This window comes from Aspergillus campestris (assembly GCF_002847485.1).
Source record: "Aspergillus campestris IBT 28561 chromosome Unknown P168scaffold_3, whole genome shotgun sequence".
In the NCBI taxonomy this organism is placed as follows: domain Eukaryota; kingdom Fungi; phylum Ascomycota; class Eurotiomycetes; order Eurotiales; family Aspergillaceae; genus Aspergillus; species Aspergillus campestris.
The window spans coordinates 395896-414793 of record NW_020194338.1 but is presented as its reverse complement, the minus strand read 5'-3'; the positions used below and the strand labels follow the sequence as shown (position 1 = coordinate 414793).

The window sequence follows — 18898 nt, the reverse complement described above, 5'->3', positions numbered from 1 at the left end:
ACCGACGCTGGTTTAAATCGGCTCGCAGCTCTCCACGAGTTTTCTGCCAGGGACGATTGTCTTCCCCTTTTGTCATGCCTGCCCACGTCACGCCCCGTCCAGCATGAAATTTGCCAAGTAGGTTACGCACGCAACATCCGATCTCATTGCTTCGCATCATGTCTAACCTTCTCTTCTTGCGAAAAGGGAATTGGACCAGGAACTCGTTCCGGAATGGCGGGCGAAGTATATGGACTATAAGGTGCGTGTGGGGGAAGCCATCGAGGCACCCAACCTGGTCCCCGCCGTCATGGTCGCACATTAACGGTGACATCTGGTACAGACGGGGAAAAAGAAACTCAAAGCCATCGCGCGAGCCCTGCAAAAAGCCAATCGGAGTTCCAGCCACCCTTCCCTGCCCCATGACGCGACACCGTCGTATGGCAACGACCCGACGGCCCGTTCTCACCCTTCGTCAACCCCGTATCAAGCCGCCAAGGAATGGGAGGCTACCGATCCGGCATACAACCCGGCGGCGACGCCTGCCCGGAGCACCGGCCGCGTCTCCACGCCAGGACGGCGAACCGAGCGCCACCCGTTGCGGGTTCCCGGATCGCGATTCTCGGCCGTCCCGGGGACGTACGGCAGCATCCTGGCAACGCCGCCCCAGCACATTCCGTCGTCGGATGTAGCTTCGTTCGAGCTCCCGGACCCGGCTATCGATCCGGCCGTCGACTCTCACGACCACCAAGTTTCTCCCAAAGAACACGGCCCCAACAATGCGTCCCCGAGAATGCCTTCCCCCTCCGTGTTGCGACACGACAGCACCAGAACCATCCCGGGGGGGATAGCCGGGCCAAGTCCTTCCCTCCGACGCACCGCCACGAACCCAACGGAGAAAGGGAATCCGGGCCCGTCGACCACGAGAAAATCTCAACTTTTGAAGCGAGTCTTCACCCATCCGGATTGGGAATCGCCGGAAAAGCAGGCACAAGCAGGCGGTTCGATGGGGGAGTATGAGCGGCGGCAGGATGAATTTATGGCCTTCCTGGATGGCGAACTCGGCAAGATCGAGTCGTTCTACCAGCTCAAAGAGGAAGAATCCACGGCCCGTCTGGCCGTCCTTCGGAAGCAACTGCATATCATGCGGGACCAGCGCATCCAGGAGGTCCTGGGCAAGGCCCAGGCTCAACCGCAAGGCGACGACAAACCCCAGCCGACGGGGTTCGGTCACTTGGGCGGTCAGCGCATCAAGGGCGCCTTCACAGGACGGCGGATCGGGAAGAACTCCAAGGCGCTCGCGGGGCTGGCCACCCCGGCGGCCTTCCCGGCCCGAGACGCGGAGGGTGCTATGAACCGCAGCGATTTCAACCGCCGAGTGCCGATAGAATCGCCCAACACCGAGGTGTCCTACCGCTCGGCCAAACGCAAGCTGAAACACGCTCTGCAAGAATACTACCGGGGCGTGGAGTTGCTGAAGGGCTATGCCTACCTCAATCGGACCGCCTTCCGGAAGATCAACAAGAAGTACGACAAGGTCGTCGACGCTCGCCCCACCATGCGCTACATGTCTGAAAAGGTCAACAAGGCGTGGTTTGTGCAGAGTGAAGTGACGGAGAACCTTATGACGGCCACGGAGGACCTCTACGCCCGCTATTTTGAACGCGGGAACCGGAAGATTGCCGCCTCCAAGTTGCGCCGCACGGTCAAGAAGACCTCTGACTACTCGCCCAACACCTTCCGCTCCGGCCTTCTCCTGATGGCCGGCGTGCTGTTTGGGATCCAGGGTTTGATCTACGCCGGCCAGCACCTCAACCATTCGGATGCTACCATCAAAATGCATACCAGTTATCTCCTCCAGATCTATGGTGGCTATTTCCTTATCGTCTTTCATTTCTTGTTATTTTGTCTAGACTGTCTGGTCTGGACGAGATCCAAAATCAACTATGTTTTTATATTCGAATATGACGCGCGATATGCCTTAGATTGGCGGCAATTGACAGAAGTATGATCCACCGCAGCTCCCTTTTCTGATGCTTTCTGACTCGTGCTAGCTCCCATCGTTTTTTATGTTCCTCCTGGGCCTCATTATGTGGCTCAATTTCTTGTCGCACAACGACTGTTTTATATACTGGCCGGTGATCCTGGTGGGACTGACAGTATGCATTATGTTTCTGCCCGCGCGTGTGCTGTATCACCGAAGCCGAAAGTGGTGGGCCTATTCCAATGTACGTGCTATATTCTCCGTAGATAGGGTAATGCTGACCAGATCCAGTGGCGTCTCCTTCTCGCCGGATTCTATCCAGTGGAGTTTCGGGATTTCTTCCTCGGGGACATGTACTGTTCCCAGACCTATAGCATGGGGGTGAGTAAACCCGACAAGGTCGCGACGGCCGGCTGGCTGACTGTGAGCAGAATATTGAGCTCTTCTTTTGTCTCTACGCACACCATTGGACGGATTCCCTGGAGTGCAATTCGTCCGAGTCCCGGCTCCTGGGATTCTTCACGACCGTCCCATCCATCCTGAGAGCTCTGCAGTGCTTGCGCCGATATGCCGACACGAGGAATATCTTCCCGCACTTGCTCAATTTTGGAAAGTACATGTTTGGCGTCCTCTACTACGCGACCTTGAGCATGTATCGTATCGACCGAGTATCCCGGTTCGAGGCCCCGTTCATCACATTCGCCCTGCTAAACGCGGTATATGTCTCCGTCTGGGACCTCGCCATGGATTGGAGTCTGGGAAACCCGTACGCCAAGCACCCCCTTCTGCGCGAGGCGCTCGCATTCCGGAGGGTGTGGGTCTACTATGCGGCCATGGCCCTTGATGTGGTCGTCCGGTTCAACTGGATATTCTACGCCATATTTGCACACGACGTGCAGCATTCCGCGGTCCTCAGTTTTGTCGTGTCGTTCTCCGAAATCTGCCGCAGGGGCATCTGGACGATCTTCCGGGTGGAGAATGAGCACTGCTCCAACGTCCTCCTGTTCCGTGCGTCGCGCGACATCCCCCTTCCGTATAAAATTCCGTCCGCGCACGCTCCGCCGCACTTCCTCTCTGGAGATATGCAGCTGGAGGAGCAACCCCCCGCCGTGGTTGTCTCTTCTGCCGATCCGGAGCAGGGCGCCCCGCCTACCCCCGGTGCTTCGATGCGGGCGCGCAACATCTCCCGCGTGGGCAGTCTGATCACCTACGCGCACACGCAGGATTTCCAGCGGAGAAAGCCGGCCGGCGCCGCGTCCCCTGCCGTTGCGGCCGGGGTTGAAGCGGCGGAGACGCCTGACGATACGAGTGACGAGGATGACGGCTCGGTTGTATCGGGAGCATATATAGACGCTGACCGTGCTATTTCCGAAGAGCTCCCGTTTCGAGATGCGGAGGTGGGGTGATGGACGTTGGACGGCTACTTGATGATTTATCGTAGCAATATCTTCTCAGTACATAGTAGCAATTACTAATCTTTTAGACACTATCTAGATTTAGACACGACCATGACCATGACCAGGTTCAGAGAATTGATCAATGGGTTTAATCATTATAGGTGAATCATTCTAGCCACTGTAGGCATTGCTACACCGAAGAAGTACTTCAAAAGTAATCAGCCTCACAAGGTTGACAAAGAGATGGAAACCTGCCTCAGGCCAAGACAAGAACCACCACGTGACCTTATCCGACGTCACCTGCCCCAGGCGCCTCCCTCTCTTGCTTATCACCCCCGTCCCATCACTGATCGACTCTTCATGCATCTCCTCCATCTCGAGAACCTCTCGGATTAACGACGATCAGCTTCAACACGTAGCAACATGGCTGCGAACACCAGATACGAGGCAGCTCCCCAGCGGGACTCCTTCGAGGACGACCACTACACCCAGCCGCCGCCGTCTTATCAGGCAACCGACATTGGCCATGAGCCGGCCCCGCGCAGCGAGGATGATAATGTTCCGGATGATTTTAAGGTTGGTTTATCTTTTGTACATGGGCTACAGGGGTGTAGGGTGATAAGGCGACTTGACTGACTTGCGTCTAGTTTGGGGGGATGGTTGCGGAGGGCACCCTGCCCGTTCGGATGCAGTTCGTGCGGAAGGTTTATGCGATTCTGTATGTCTACCTCATATCCTCTTTCAAGTCCGGCAGAGATGCCTCTACCGTCTCCATGCAAGGATAGATGAGAAGAGAAAAGAAAAAAGAAAGAAACTAACACCCCCAGAACAATGCAACTCCTCCTCACAACCTTCATGAGCTCCATCTCCTTCTTCAGCGACACCTACCGGTCCTGGATCCAGTCCAACTTCTGGCTCATGATCGTCTCCGTCTTCGGCGCCCTCGGCATGATGCTCGTCACCTACTGGAAGCGCAAAAGCTACCCGGCGAACCTGCTCTTCCTCTCCGGCTTCACCATCCTCGAAGCCTACTCCATCAGCGTGGCGGTGTCCTTCTACGACGCGCGCATCGTCGTGCAGGCGCTCGTCCTCACGCTCGGCATGTTCGTCGCGCTGACGCTCTTCGCGTGCCAGACGCGCTACGACTTTACCAACTGGATGCCTTATCTGTTTGGGGCGCTGTGGTTCGCGATCCTGTTTGGATTCGTGGCCATGTTTTTCCCCGCTAGTGGAACTGTGCAGCTGGTTTATAGTGGGCTGATTGCGATTATCTTCTGCGGTTATATCCTTGTTGATACGCAGATGATTATGCGCCATTATCATGTTGAGGAGGAAATTGCTGCTTCGATCGCGCTTTACCTGGATATCCTCAATTTGTTTTTGGCTATTTTGAGGATTCTGAATAACCAGAGCAATAACTAGTTTGCCACCATCGCCAGCAGAACCAGTCTGGACTTTTACCCCATCCATCCATCATCCCCAGATTGCGATTGATTGATTGATTACTTCTACCTTATTCTATGGGATCTGTATGAGTTTGTTTCTATCGATTTGCTCATTCTACTATCAACTCAACTAAAAAACTAATCCTCCTCTCCTCTGTTCTGTTCGCTGACCCTTTTCTTCACAAGCACTTACCCATGTACTTCCTTTTTTTGTCTCATTCCATAGGATGAATCCACTCCGTAACTTCTTAGCTTGTTGCCTGTTCCTGCAGGTCTAATGCCATTTATCATTTCCATGGATCAGTTGATATAATAATTGATGCCATGTAGCTAGCAGCAACCGACAATGAAACAATATAATACTTTAAAGGTAACGAGCACGCTAGACAGTAACCAATAGTAAACCCAACCCTAGAACGGGTGCATCGTAATTCTCAAGTAATAAGTTAAGCAGAAAAACAGAATTGAACGTAATGGATTGCTATGACATTCCTTGGCTTGATGATCTCAATAATAGAAACGACCCTCTTCCCTCCCGCTTAAACGCCTTGTGTACGTAACGCAACGCAACGCAACGCAACGCAATGGTATAGTGGTATTGGACTTGAATATAACGTAACCTGAACCCGAATCTAGATAGCCCAATGCGTTTTGCCCTGAATAAATAAGATGTGGGTAGATTGTTAAAACAGAGAGGAAAAAAATAAAATAAATAAAATAAGAAGGGAGAGGGTAGATAAAGGCCAAGGATCGAGTCGTCACCCCCAGGTCGCCCCAAGGCGCTAAGCTAATGATTTGCTACTCTCGATCTGGCTCTGGTAATAATCGTGATAACACATTGTAGGTGAATGATATCGTCAAGAAGATCTAATGTTTAAACCGTTAATGTGACGCGATAAAGAGCGAGTTCGTAACCAGACACACGACCATGACGACGACCCCGTACACCACGAGCGCTAGACTTAGTTTCCGCAGTAATCCCCGGCGCCAGTGGCGGGAGTTGCGGCCGAAGAAACCACCGTCGGTAAGTGGGACCTGGGCGCTCTCGAAGTCGTCGTCACTGAGGTCGTCGTCGGAGACCATCGTTTCTGCCGCTTCGTCGTCTTCTTTCATCAGACGCTGGTGGTGGAGGGAATCAGGGGACGAGATCTTGTAGTAGAACAGCCCTGGGAGGATGAAACTGATGCTTGTGCTTCCCGTGCTGCCGACGTAGGCAAGCACTGCTTCCAGCGATGAGACGGTCATGGCGACAATGTAGCTGAGGATGAGGATGGAGGTGGTGATCACTGAGAACCGGAGGTCGCTCATCGGCTCGGCCGTTCGGTTGCTCTTAGCCCCCAGGAGCGGGTGTCGGTTGGTGGAGTTGTCGTTGCTATTCGTAGACTTTGGTCGCCAGCGCGAGACGGCGTCGACAGAGGCCCGACACGGGTGACACTGGAGCGGGTAGGAGAACATGACGAGAATGACAATGGCCGCACGTCCGATCGTGGCCCATACGCCCGGGGGGTACATCCCCACGATGTTGCCGCCAACGTTATTGCCAAACGTGAGATAACCGGTGATCGCGACCAGGATGTAGGTCGCAGCAGAGCTTCCGATGCTGGTGAGGACCACGCCGGTTGTCCTGAAGTGGCTGTTATTTTCGATTTCGTTCAAGATCGAAAACATCTGCCCAGAGTGTTAGAAAAATCAAATGACATCCGAAGAGTGGAACACATACATTCTGATGACATGTGAATGCAAAAACAATGACCGGGAGACTGCTCAACATGGGAACCGGGCCAGCCCAGTGAATCACACGAATCGGGCCTCGACCGGCCACCATATCTCCCGCCACGAAGTTATAAACCACCAAAACCACCAGGTATGCCATCGAGACCAAAGCCGCAATGCTCGTGTACTTGAGGGAGTCCAAGCGCCGAAGATACGAGAGAGGGATGACAACCAGCCTGCGACACTATCAGTATACCCGACATCGAATTTGCAGCCTCCAAGCACGTACATAAAGGCGGTTACCCAAAAATGCCGATCCAGCAAAAAATCATACTCCGGTTCCCCTCCAATAAATCCTTGGACTACACCGGGCATCAAGTCTCCAATGATGATGAGGTAGCTGACGCCAACGCCGAAGCATTTGATGGCGATCGCAGCGTCGAAAACGACAGCGGCATTCGGGTACGTGATCTGCGAGAGGGCGAAGAACGAAGCGGTCCCTCGCTCCAGGTACTGCGCACATCGCGACTGGAGATATAGACCGAACCCTGCTGTTGTCGCCGACCACAAAACCACCACAACGCCGAGGACGATTCCCATATGCGACATGGCAAGGGGCATGGCGAGGACACCGGCGCCAACGACTGGGACATGATTAGGGAGTCATCTACCAACTAAACCATCAAGCAAATACTCACTCGTATTGACCAGATTGATCACACAGCTAAGAAAGCTGGCCTGGCCGTGAAACCCGGCATCTCGTTTCCCTCGTAGTCCATTTCTAGAGACCACGGTTGCTTCCGTCAGCCACGACTCGATCAGAGGAGGGGTTCCCATCCACGACGCATAATTACCTTCGTGAAGCATGTCGCGAGGCACTGACCGGACCAACGCCGACAGTTGTTTCGTCGTCCAACATGATTTAAATGTGGGGAGTAAAGACGCCGATAAGGGTGTTTGACCACGAAGGCAGAAAAGTTGGGCTACCTTATCATCGAGAACGCGACGAAGGCATTCGGCATAACAGCCACACGAGCTACCCAGAAAGGAGTCGATCGGTGAGCAGAAGGGGGGTCAAATGGGGTGGGAAAGAGACGATCCCGACGAAATATGGAAATAAAATCAAAAAGAGAGAGAAGAGAAGGGAAGAAGGGGAGAGGGGAGAGAGGAGATGATAAGAAAGACCAGCAAACAAAGGCGGTCACGGGCTTAACTAAGAATCCTGTACTTCTGTCCGTTTCGAATGGTGCATTAACACGGTTGTTTTCGTCCACTCAATTCATCCTCTGTCGCATCTCTTCAATTTAGTGGAATATAACGGAATAACACAATGTGAAAGGTCAGGAATGATGCGAATTCCTGGAGAAGTCGATAGACGCTGTGGCGAACCGTGTTCCGATGGAACCTCTGGAAATCCTAGATGCCAATAACGCAGTCGCATCTGCACCCAAAGACCGGGAGAACCGGGGATTTCCTGGTTACTCCTGAGATCGACCCATTGGCGCATTCGGGCTGGATTGGTCATAACCTTCTTCATGCGGGTGCCGGGTTCCTTACCGTCTTGATCCACTGCTTCGCGTCGCGCTGGAGACTCCCAGAACGGTGGAGATGAAGCCAAGAGCCCATTCCCCTTGATGCGGTTCTGAAGTGTCATCAATTTCACTACGACAGGGGAATCTATATTTGGAGATATTTTTCACCGGAAAATATACTGGAATCCCGCAGGAAACTCGAGCTTGCAATGCAGTGTTCAATCTATACTCCTCGAGATATACAACATCACGCAAGACATGATCATCATGGTCGTCACCTCACAGTTTCGAATCCCCCCATCTTGGGTTAGACAGCAGTCCGAAAACCTCGTCATCCAGCTTTCCTTTGTCTGACGCAGTATTTCCTGCTCTGCCGTGGGGCCCCGGGTCATTGTACGCGGTGACCGGTCGCACCTTTTTCGACACCTCCAGAATGGTTCCCCCGCTGACGGGAAATTGTGGCCCTTGGCCCTTCGTGTCTCCAATGATCTCGCTGACCTGGTCTTGTTGGATTAAGGCCAGCATGACCTCGGCGACCTCCTCGGGAGTTACCCACTCATCGGCGGTCGGGTCCACCATCTTAAGCTTTTCGGGATGGTCCGTCCACAGAGGAGTCTTGATCACACCGGGTGCCACCGCAGTCACGCGGATCCCAACTGCGGTGTCGAGCTGGGCCAGCGACCGGACTAGGCCACTGATGGCATGCTTGGTGGCTACGTAGATCGGAGTGCCCAAGACAGCGCTCTGACCAGCGATACTGGAGATGTGGAGAATGTGCCGGGGTCGTTGGCTGGCGCGATGGCGAAGGAAGTGGGCGATAGCGAGCTGAGTCGTACGGATGGGATGTGTCAGGTTGATATCCACCAAAGCATATCGGCCCCCGTCGGGCGGATCGCGACTGTCCGCTGTGCCAGGGGGACGCCAGAAGTTACTCCAGTGCTGTCAGGCGTAAGATCGTGTCAACAGGAGAACCAACGAGGTGGTGGGAAGCATACCGGTTCGTAGACCCCAGCCCCGGGGCATACAATGTCAATTTCCCCAAATTCTTCCTCCGCCACTTCGAATGATCTCTCCAGCTGCCTCCAATCGGTGACATCGGTCTTCTGGAAGACCGCCCGAGGGCTCTTGTTATAAGTATCGACAACCGCCTGCGCCTCAGGCCGAAGTGCCAGATCAGCGATCAGAACGTTACACCCATTTTCCAAGAGGAGTTTGGCGAAGCTCAGGTTGATTCCTACGTAACTTAGTGATGGGTTGCATGGATGTTCGAGTTGGTATATACGCACCCGAGCCTGCCCCAGTCACGATAGCAGTCCGTCCCTGGACGGAAAAGGACATACTGGCTGAGAGCTTCGGTTTGATGGAGGTCTAGAGGAAAGTTGTGTTCTCAATCTTTGACAGATCCACGGATTTATATCCCCTCACGAGGAGCTTCGAACCCCTCATTCTCCATTGATGTGCCAACTGGGGCTGCACACCCAATCAATTGAGGGAATCCGTGGGGGTCACTGGAGCGGGGTTGGAGGTTATGCATGTGGAAACGTATATCCATCGGTTTATAGAGTAGTACAGTCCAGCCAATTCAAATCCTTTTGCTCCTGATAACGTTTCTATTGGCTTCAAACGCATTTGGTCAACCTTCTGTGGTATCGCAGCATTGATAATGATTCATTGGGGTAGTCCCGGTCGAGTAAACCACGAACCAAAGAAGCGCGTACGGTGCCAATCGAACCAAAGTTTGATCTGTGGAACCCCCACACCGAGACAGCTTGCCCACTAGGAGCCACATTTGGTCTCGTAACTGGCAGTATTGTTGACATTCTGACGAAACTGATGCGGTCCACGATCTGGTGTCACCATTGCCAACAATGCTGTCCGTCGCCAAGACAGCCATCGAGTCGGCGGACGTGCGATCTATGGGCGTCCAGGCCGATGCACCTTTGATTCATTGGTTGCATGCGGACGAGATCCACCTCCTGTACCTCCAGATCCCAGGGATTCCTTCTTGTATGTTCATATCACTGCATTGGCAGTGAGGACCAGTCAGAGCCATCGTCATCGCAAGGATTCTCGCCTCGATTGCTGAGCCAGGTCTAATGCAGCCAAGGACATGTGTCACAAACGGCTCGAAGGGGAACAGCTGTTATTGGGCCATGCAGAAGACCTGCTTTAGTTCATGCTATCTTTTCTCTTCTCTTGCTAGGCATTAGTCACAGCTACATAATGGATAGTGTCACATCAGGGTCCTGGATTTCAGATTCAACTCGGGCCATCATGGTAGTGACGTGTAGCAGTTGGCGCCACAAACACACCAAGTTGAACTCGAGAATAGATTCTCCATAATCAGACTGCTGGATGAGTTGTAGCCAAGAGGAGACGAATATAGAACCCCAGGGTGTTTGCATATAAGCTACTATTAGGGTCAACCAATCCCGTGCATCATCGGCATCACCGCCTCCAGTAGTGCCAGTATACTGCCGCTCCCCAGCTCGACATCACAACAGCTGGATCTCTCTCCATCCTTCCCCATCCTTGCTTTCTCCGCCAATCCCCCGCATCCTCAAATGACCAGTTTTCGCCCGAGGTCATAATAATGCGGCTCCAGGCGACGCTTCTTTGGCTCGCCTCCTGCGTTCCCTTCACGGTCGCTATCTACCCGGATGAGGTCAACCATGTCGATTTCCACCACGCCCTCTTAGGTGTCCCCACCCCCGAGTCGACCTTTTTCCTGAGACCCCCGTCTTCCTCAAACGCTTCCTTACTTTACACCCTGTCGGAGGACTCCCTCGTCGGTGCGATCAACCCCAGAGATGGATCGCCGCTTTGGAGGCAGAACGTTTCGCGATCGTCGCAACCCGACCATGGGCCCGGCCTCTTGCGGGCCTCGGATGGGGTCAGCTCCATTGTGAGCGCTGTCGGTGACTATGTGTCATCCTGGAGTGCTCTGGACGGTAAGTTGGTCTGGGAAAACTGGTTTGTGGACGAGTCGCTGGTGGACCTGGAGTTGCTCCACCTGGCGGACCCTCATGCGGCCCCATCTAGCAAAGACACGGTTGCCCTGTTCGCGGGCAAGACCGGTGTTGTGAGACGATTGGATGGCGAGTCCGGAGACGTGAAGTGGGAATACAAGGATGAGAGGTTGGTGTCTGGATTCTTGAGTGGAGATGGGTCCATAGGCTAACTGTCAACTGGTTGGATCTAGTGGTGAAACTCCCTTTCAAGTGTCGTCCTCTTCCACCGAGGTCTTCTACATTTCGCTCCAGTCGGGCCTTCTCAAGGGTACTAAAGTGAAAGTCACCTCGCTAGACCCCGTGACCGGCCGACAAACTCGCCAGGTGACCCTGAACTCGGAAAGCGACGTGTCCGGTCCTGAGTCCATTCTCTTCGTGGGTGCAAACACTGCCTCCCCGTTGATCGTCTGGGCAGACAAATCGCAGAAGACGCTCAAAGTCAATGTGATTGGGTCTAAGAAGGTCAGCTCAGTCAACATCGAAAACACCAGCGGCCAGGAGATCCGCTCCATCGTCGTTCACGCCCCCCACCAGCTCAACTCGCTACCGCACTTCCTGGTTCACTACCAGACCGAGTCGAGCTCTTGGGCCGAGGTTTACCATGTTGATCTGATAACCAAAGCTGTCACCAAGGCTTACAGCCTACCCCGCGTGCAGGGATGGTCGGTTTTCGCAACTAGCAACAAGGACGCCAACGTTTTCTTCACCCGCATCACCGAAGCAGAACTCACGGTGGTTTCGTCCGCTTCTCACGGTATCCTTGGAAGGTGGCCCCTTCAAACCCCTCCGCAGGGGCGCTTCTTGCACGCTGTCGCCGAGGTCGTTGCCAAGGGCGAGTCTGTAGCTGTCCGATCGGCTGCTGTCCTGGAGTCAGGGGACTGGCAGCTCATCCGAAATGGACAGAATGAGTGGACCAGATACGAAGCTTTGGCTGGTGCCCAAGCTGCGAGCTGGGCCGAGGCAGACACCCAGGAGGAACTGGCCCATCAACTCCAGGTCGAAGGCCATGAAACTATCTACGGTGCTTACCTGCACCGCGTCAAGCGGCATGTGAAAGACCTCGAGCACCTACCAGAGTGGCTGAAGGAACTCCCCAAACGAATCCTCACCAGTATTCTAAGTGATGAGGTGTCCAACCTTGATGGCTTTGGGGTCTCCAAGACTGTGGTCGTTGCTACGCGAAATGGACGGGTCTATGCCCTCGACACTGGCAACCACGGAGCAGTATCTTGGAGCGTGAAGGCCTCGCAAGGAGAGATGTGGAACGTGAAAGCGATCATCACTCAACCAGGCTATGCTACTGTCTACCCCGACGATGGTAGCTCGGTGACTTTCAATGTCACTTCTGGTGGCATTGTCAAGCGTACCTCCGCTACGACCAAGATCCGCTCCGTTGCTGTTGTCAGCAATGATGACACTCCGTCCACGATTGGTATCAACGAAAAGGGCGCTCCCCTGGAACCATTGAGCGGGCCTGGGTTCTTTGTCACTTCGAGTGACGATGGACGTGTCCTCGGGTGGGCCGCCTCGAACAACAAGGTGCCCGTCTGGGAATTCGCACCGGCCCCCGGGCAAAAGATCGTACGCGCCGTTGCACGTCCCTCCCACGACCCGGTGGCGTCCATCGGCAAGGTCCTGGGTAATCGATCGGTCCTCTACAAGTACTTGAACCCCAACCTGGTTCTCGTGACTGCCGTCGGGGGAAGTTCCGCCACCTTTTACCTCCTTGACGCCGTCTCCGGTAACCTTCTATACACCGCCACCCAAGAGGGCGTTGATACCACCCAGCCTATCGCCTCCACCATCTCCGAGAACTGGTTCGCCTACTCCTTCTTGGCCCACCCCGTCCACCCCTCCGATGCCATGGGCTACCAACTCGTGATCTCCGAGCTGTATGAGTCTCCGATCCCCAACGACCGCGGCTCCCTCGGCTCCGCAGCCAACTTCTCCAGTATTCACGACCTTCTTCCCCTTCCTCACGTCATCTCCCAGGCTTTCGTCATCCCCGAACCGATCTCCCACATGGGGGTCACCGAGACCCGCCAGGGAATCACAATCCGCCAACTCCTCTGCTACCTCCCCTCCACCAACTCCCTGGTCGGCATCCCTCGCCCGGTCCTGGACCCTCGCCGGCCCGTGGACCGCGACCCGACAGCAAACGAGGCTGAAGAGGGCCTGATGCGGTACAGCCCGTATCTCGAGTTCGACGGCAAGTGGTACCTCTCGCACGTGCGGGACGTCATCGGCATCAGCAACCTCCTTTCCAGCCCGACGCTGCTTGAAAGCACGAGCCTGGTCTTTGCCTTTGGCTGGGACATCTTCGGCACGCGCGCGACGCCTAGCCAAGCTTTCGACATTCTGGGCAAGGGATTCTCGAAGCTGCAGCTGTTGGCGACTGTTGTGGCGTTGGCCGTGGGTGTGGTCTTTTTGGCACCAATGGTACGTTTTCACATTCCCCTAGTCTATAATCCATGCACCACTAGTGTAGACGAAACCAAATAGCTAACTGATTTTCTACTTCAGGTCCGACGGAAACAAGTCAACATGATCTGGAATTCCTAGACTTCCAAACGCAGACACGAGGAAGAATTAATTGGAGTTGGGAGTGAAATACGCTTGAAAAGAAGTATAATATGATAGTTAGCCTCACGGTTGCCTTTTTCTACCCATGTATTTATTGTATTGAATGAGATTTGAGCTTCTTTCTTCTTTCTTCTGCACTATGTTGTCAAAAGCTGTGAAGTAGGCAGTTCACTGCACTTATGGGCTAAAACAAATAAGTATTTTGTATTGTCGTTTTCTCCATGTCTTGGGTATTCCCAACCCACATCCTTCAACCATACCATCAAGTAAGCCCAGTGCATGATTCCACCCCCTCAATCAATCACCAGGTAGGTCAAGTGTATTAGCTACGGAAGAACAAGACCAGCAGAGTCTTCCACATAGTTGAGCAGACAGTTGTCCGCATTGAACATCTTTCTCGCCTTCCTGGTTTCGGCGAAAGTGAAGCTCCCATCTTTGATGATGCCATGCCATGTCCCGCATAGTGCAAGAGCATGCTTGAGGTTAAGATCGCTTTCAGTCTTTGCTTTGCATTTTTTAACAGAGTCCAGGGTGGATTTCTCGTGTTATCCAAAATGGCATGCGGGAATATAATATCATCCTGACAAGGCGAGGGCAGCAATGTCGCTGTCGCTTCTGTTGTTCTGCTGGGACGGCTAGACTGACACAACACACGCATATTTCGTCTTTCACCCAGCGTGATCTATCCAGAAAAGAAAGCATCGTGTTGATTACCACCATGCGCGTGGATCTCCTCTTGCTTCGTGTGTCGGTGACAATGATTGCGTACACGATGTTCAACGCGTCCTACTCGAGGGAGATATGAGTAGGTTCGTTTTCTTGCCGTTCTTCCTGCTGTTTGTCCTGCTGTATTTGCCACTATTTTTCCAGTGGGAAGTACGCGAATGCATCGATTTCTTGATTCATGATCAGCACCCGAAGACATCTTTTGTAGGACCTAAACGAATCGTCAGCGAAAACAACCTTAGATTAGAACTGTAATAGCGTACATGTCAACTTGGCTGCACCCTCTACGCTGAACTCACGACGGTAGAGCCAACTCTGTGGTATCGAACACGGCGGCCAAATCGACGGAGGCCTCTTCTGCGGAGAGCATGAACCCCCACAATGTCAACCCTGGTTAGGAATGCTGGAATCTTCTAGAGCTCTTGTTCGTTTTTGTTAGGAACGGTCGTAGTGACCCGAATTGGAAGTGCACGAAGTACTAAAGGATCGACGCAGCATTGGGAGCATTTTGTATCCTCGTTCCGATCTATCCAGGTCAAATCTGCCAGTTCAACGTTCACAACATGTGTCTGTTCAGGAACGGCTTTCCTGGCGGAGCTGGAGTGCACTAAATAACGGAGGCACTAGCTATGAGCGACGCGTGTTGCACACTGTATCACATACGAACTCGAACGTCGACTTGTAGTCATTCTGCCTTTTGTGCCAGTAAATTTGATCATGAGGCGTTATAGCGAGAAAAATAGAGAGTACCAGGGTCTTTCAGAAGCAGTATTCCAGCTCTGGTTGTCTGTTGGGCCAGGGAATTGGTCAAGCTGAATAATATGCCCCCTACTTCATTTGTCAGAGGTGAGGCCTCATTCAAAGAGCCAGGATGTCGTATATTACCCATAGACAAGACCATAGGATGGACTGAAGAAGCTTTTTGCTTCGAGTGGATCACAAGTAATCAAGTGCCTTTCTAGGCTCATGTAGTCCTCGCGCTCATTATGCTGATCAACCGAGCTTTTTTCGTGCTTTGTGTATCGTGGCAATAATGGTGTAAATAGACTACCTGCCATGGGTGGAGTGAGCTCCAAATCACGCAGGAGCAAAAATTGCTTTTGAGGAGTCTGAACGCCAGCAAATGCTGTAGGTTTTGTCGTTGATAAGCACCATGAGCAGAAGCCATATAGGCTATGTCTTGGAGTAGGTGTAGGTATTCTAGATAACATCCTGACGACTCTTGTCAGACACAGGCAATAACGCGATAGAAGACGGAGTATCTAATTAGGCCATAAATGATATTATGACGTTTTGGGGTTCGTAAGTAGCCCTGCCTTCGTCACAACAGACAACTTGACTTCCGGCTTCGAGGACCACTTGTCGAGGTATTAGGGTGAAACGGCATCAGAAGACAAGTATATCACGATAACCGAAGAGCAGGTCAGTTGGGTCCTGGGAGGTTTTGGATTCATGGGTCTTTGGGTCCTAGGGTACTATGGGTTCCGCGAACCACCTTCTTCGTGTCCACTTTCCAGTCGGTGTTTTCAGGGTTTTGTCCCAATCCGCGGTCACAATTGACTAAAAATCACAAAACTCTCCAGCTTCCTGTTTTGCTCCATGAATGATCATATCTGCGGTAGAGCGGACCAGCTGGACTTGCGAATTCGTATATCCGATATAGACGAGCCACCCTAGCTTATTGGTAACGAATGTTTGCCTTAAGCTTTTTACTTATCTGAAATATGAAGACCAAGCATGGGCCTGCCGTAAAGGTCCACGCGACAACTCGTCCTTGGGTCTTTGGTTCAAAGGGGTGGATAACAGCGGGAGTTGAGTCTTTCAGCTGCTGTAAATGTCACCCTCTTTCAAATTTCTCCTGGCTTCATGTGTATATTCCGAGTGAACAAAAACGGCCGCAACACATGGCTCTTCGGATCAGCCGAGGAAGATGTGGTGTCAGATATTCTGTTCTTTTTGGTTCTGTATGTGATCGGCTTGGATAGCCTAGTTTGATATATATCAACAGGAGATATAGCTGAGCCGGTGATACCGTAATGATATATATAAGGAGGATAGTATAATCAATGTAGAAATATCAGGGTAAAAAGAGAACCGAACGGAACAGAACATTCTGTCGTGAGCAGAAACCTCCAGCGAGACATCATTCAGGATTTTGTCTTGATTATCATTGCATTCTTGCAACTTTCGGTCTTGGATTTGGATTTGATCAACTGCTTGTGATTCTGAAGATTGGCTGGATTGATTTATATAAGGAGGATGGTACGTATGTTGGATAGTTGGCCACGGTGTAGAGGTACGTAGGTTGGTGGATGAGGGAGGGGGAAAGTCTTGATTTATATAACCTGGAAATAAAAGTCTGCTTTGCATTATCTACTAAAGCTAGTGAATGAATGAATGTATGCGCTATTTGTCACTTTGTGAGTTGAGTGATGTCCTTTGTCTACCTTCTCGCGCAGTTGAAGTTATTGTGTTTCATACATGCGTCAAACAATCACTCCTGGCTATGATGTGGAGTGATAGACAAATAGATAGTCATCCCTGCACCAGCTTTTAGTAAGAAATGAGGCATATAATTCAGTGACAAGGATTCTATTCAGACAGATGTTTACAGAGCTCAAGCAGGCTGTGTAGCACATCCTCCCTCTCTGACAACCAGTAATCCAGAAAAGCTTCACTAATAATATTAATCTAAGTGGAATATTAAATGCAGCGTAGTATCACAAAGACGATACTCAATGAATCAACTGCTTGCATCTTGTAGTAAGGCGGACTCTGACCATGCACAACCAGCATACAAACACCAAAACGGAGATAAACGAGGGTCAGAAATAACAAAAAGTAAGACCGTAGACCAATAGCTATAAGAAATCATGTCTGACACGGTGACTCTTTGCTAGTTTCAGACGCTGTAGGTTTGGCAGGAGGCCCTTTTCAACATATGCAGGCTACCGTGCATCTAACAGAATGGTCAGATCATTCTCCATCCGGAAGGCGAACCGTTCAAGATGCGAAAGCAGCAAAACTCACATGTTTAATAGGCTCCAGCTAAAGCTGCAGCTTCGAGTTGTTCTCGAATACCGCCTTCGAGTTGGTCTTCGTACCCCTCGTCGTTGTCGGTTCCATTGACATCGACATCGACATCGACATCGACATCAACATCGACATCGTGGTCATGGTCGTAGTCGTATTCAGGGACGACCTCAATATCATGGTCATAGTCATAGTCGTAGTCAGGGGCGATATCGATATCGTGGTCGTAGACATATTCAGGCTCGATGTCAACAGCATCAATATCCTGGTCGTAATTATACCCAGGGACGACATCGACGTCATCGTCGTGGTCATCAGCTTTGGCTACAGCTTCAGCCAAGTCCGCCGCCTCGGCCTCAGTGTCAGGGGTGTAATCGAGCTCCTGTCTCTTCACCACGGGAAAACCTCCATATCCAGCCGCGGCTTCAGCTTCAGCTTCAGCATAGGCTGCTGCCTCAGCTTCGGCGGCAGCTACAGCAAAGTCGTGTCCATCAACACCGGCATCCACATCGACATCGACATCAACGTCGACATCGACATCGTGGTCATGGTCGTAGTCGTATTCAGGGACGACCTCAATATCATGGTCATAGTCATATTCGTAGTCAGGGGCGATATCGATATCATGGTCGTAGTCATATTCAGGCTCGATGTCAGCAACGTCAATATCCTGGTCGTCCTCATACTCAGGGCTGACATCGGTATAGTCGTCATCGGCTTCGGCTACAGCTTCAGCCAAGTCCGCCGCCTCGGCCTCAGTGTCAGGGGTGTAATCGAGCTCCTGTCTCTTTACCGGAAGACGCTCATTCACAAGTTCGGCGATCGCTTCGGCCTCAGCTTCGAATTCCTCTTCAAAGCCCTCTTCAAACCCCTCATCAGTCTTCTCTTCAGACTCCTCCTCAGCCTCGACATCCGCATCGTCGTCGACATCAATGTCAGGGACAGGGTAAGGAATATAGTCGTGCGGCCACTGTCTCTTGTTCAGCATTTGACGGCCGTTAGCCAAGTCGGCAGGCATGGCGCGCTTGGCGTCGACCGCATTTTTGGCCGCCCTGTTAGGCTCATGGCTGACGGGCTGACTGGAGGCGATGCCCGCGGCCAGCGAAAGGGCTAGCAAGATATGGGACTTCATGTTGGGCTAGGTGGGGGACTGAAACGATGGGGGTAGAAGACAGGAGCGGAGCCTTGGGCGGCAAGGCGTCTGAGGGAAGGAAACGATTGGCACGGCCCTGAGAAAGATCTGGTTGGGAAGAGTTTTAGAGATACGGAGACTGGTTTATATATATATATATATATATATTGTCATCGCATCGAATGAGGAGAAAGGTAAGTAAAGAGGTAGGTGTTCCCGTCCTTTGTCCTTGATCTGGGTTATCGGGGCCCGTCAAGCATGTAGACGCAATCAAGTATGTGAGGTGATCGCATTCTATACAGGTAAGGAGAGCACGAATCCTTTCTGCTTTCAGTTCTGGTTGTATGTGTTACTACACACCTG

General features: G+C 52.3%; 5 protein-coding genes across 5 annotated transcripts; 3 read left to right on the top strand and 2 right to left on the bottom strand.

The window, feature by feature from the left end:
• Positions 1-103: 103 nt before the first annotated feature.
• On the top strand, positions 104-3369 carry P168DRAFT_279732 (putative small molecule transporter; the record flags this gene model as incomplete). The annotated part of the gene is made up of 5 exons (XM_024835813.1): positions 104-117; positions 187-241; positions 323-1984; positions 2255-2344; positions 2395-3369. 5 exons carry the CDS (start codon positions 104-106, stop codon positions 3367-3369), a joined length of 2796 nt encoding a protein of 931 aa, XP_024694878.1.
• Positions 3370-3713: 344 nt separating this feature from the next.
• P168DRAFT_325167 (Bax inhibitor-1 family protein) lies at positions 3714-5104 on the top strand. Its single transcript, XM_024840963.1, has 3 exons — positions 3714-3936; positions 4008-4078; positions 4188-5104. The coding sequence occupies exons 1-3, from the start codon at positions 3784-3786 to the stop codon at positions 4780-4782; spliced, it is 819 nt and encodes a 272-aa protein (XP_024694877.1). The 5' UTR covers positions 3714-3783; the 3' UTR covers positions 4783-5104.
• A 583-nt stretch (positions 5105-5687) lies between these two features.
• P168DRAFT_295462 (uncharacterized protein) lies at positions 5688-9388 on the bottom strand (the record flags this gene model as incomplete). Its single annotated transcript, XM_024838042.1, has 8 exons — positions 5688-6473; positions 6526-6754; positions 6808-7162; positions 7217-7315; positions 8014-8030; positions 8364-8989; positions 9046-9284; positions 9337-9388. 8 exons carry the CDS (start codon positions 9386-9388, stop codon positions 5688-5690), a joined length of 2403 nt encoding a protein of 800 aa, XP_024694876.1.
• Positions 9389-10581: 1193 nt separating this feature from the next.
• On the top strand, positions 10582-13759 carry P168DRAFT_264828 (uncharacterized protein). The gene is made up of 3 exons (XM_024834878.1): positions 10582-11188; positions 11253-13500; positions 13585-13759. Exons 1-3 carry the CDS (start codon positions 10644-10646, stop codon positions 13621-13623), a joined length of 2832 nt encoding a protein of 943 aa, XP_024694875.1. The 5' UTR covers positions 10582-10643; the 3' UTR covers positions 13624-13759.
• Positions 13760-17130: 3371 nt separating this feature from the next.
• P168DRAFT_107931 (uncharacterized protein) lies at positions 17131-18721 on the bottom strand. The gene is made up of 2 exons (XM_024832543.1): positions 17401-18721; positions 17131-17329 (listed from the first exon to the last, which is right to left on the bottom strand). The coding sequence occupies exon 1, from the start codon at positions 18533-18535 to the stop codon at positions 17405-17407; it is 1131 nt and encodes a 376-aa protein (XP_024694874.1). The 5' UTR covers positions 18536-18721; the 3' UTR covers positions 17131-17329; positions 17401-17404.
• Between the last annotated feature and the right edge of the window lie 177 nt (positions 18722-18898).

Coding starts and splice junctions, on each gene's coding strand:
- P168DRAFT_325167 (XM_024840963.1), top strand. CDS start 3,784: ATGGCTGCGAACACCAGATACGAGGCAGCTCCCCAGCGGGACTCCTTC. Junction 3,937..4,007: donor ATGTTCCGGATGATTTTAAG/GTTGGTTTATCT, acceptor ACTTGCGTCTAG/TTTGGGGGGATGGTTGCGGA. Junction 4,079..4,187: donor CGGAAGGTTTATGCGATTCT/GTATGTCTACCT, acceptor TAACACCCCCAG/AACAATGCAACTCCTCCTCA.
- P168DRAFT_264828 (XM_024834878.1), top strand. CDS start 10,644: ATGCGGCTCCAGGCGACGCTTCTTTGGCTCGCCTCCTGCGTTCCCTTC. Junction 11,189..11,252: donor TGGGAATACAAGGATGAGAG/GTTGGTGTCTGG, acceptor GGTTGGATCTAG/TGGTGAAACTCCCTTTCAAG. Junction 13,501..13,584: donor TGGTCTTTTTGGCACCAATG/GTACGTTTTCAC, acceptor TTTCTACTTCAG/GTCCGACGGAAACAAGTCAA.
- P168DRAFT_107931 (XM_024832543.1), bottom strand. CDS start 18,535: ATGAAGTCCCATATCTTGCTAGCCCTTTCGCTGGCCGCGGGCATCGCC.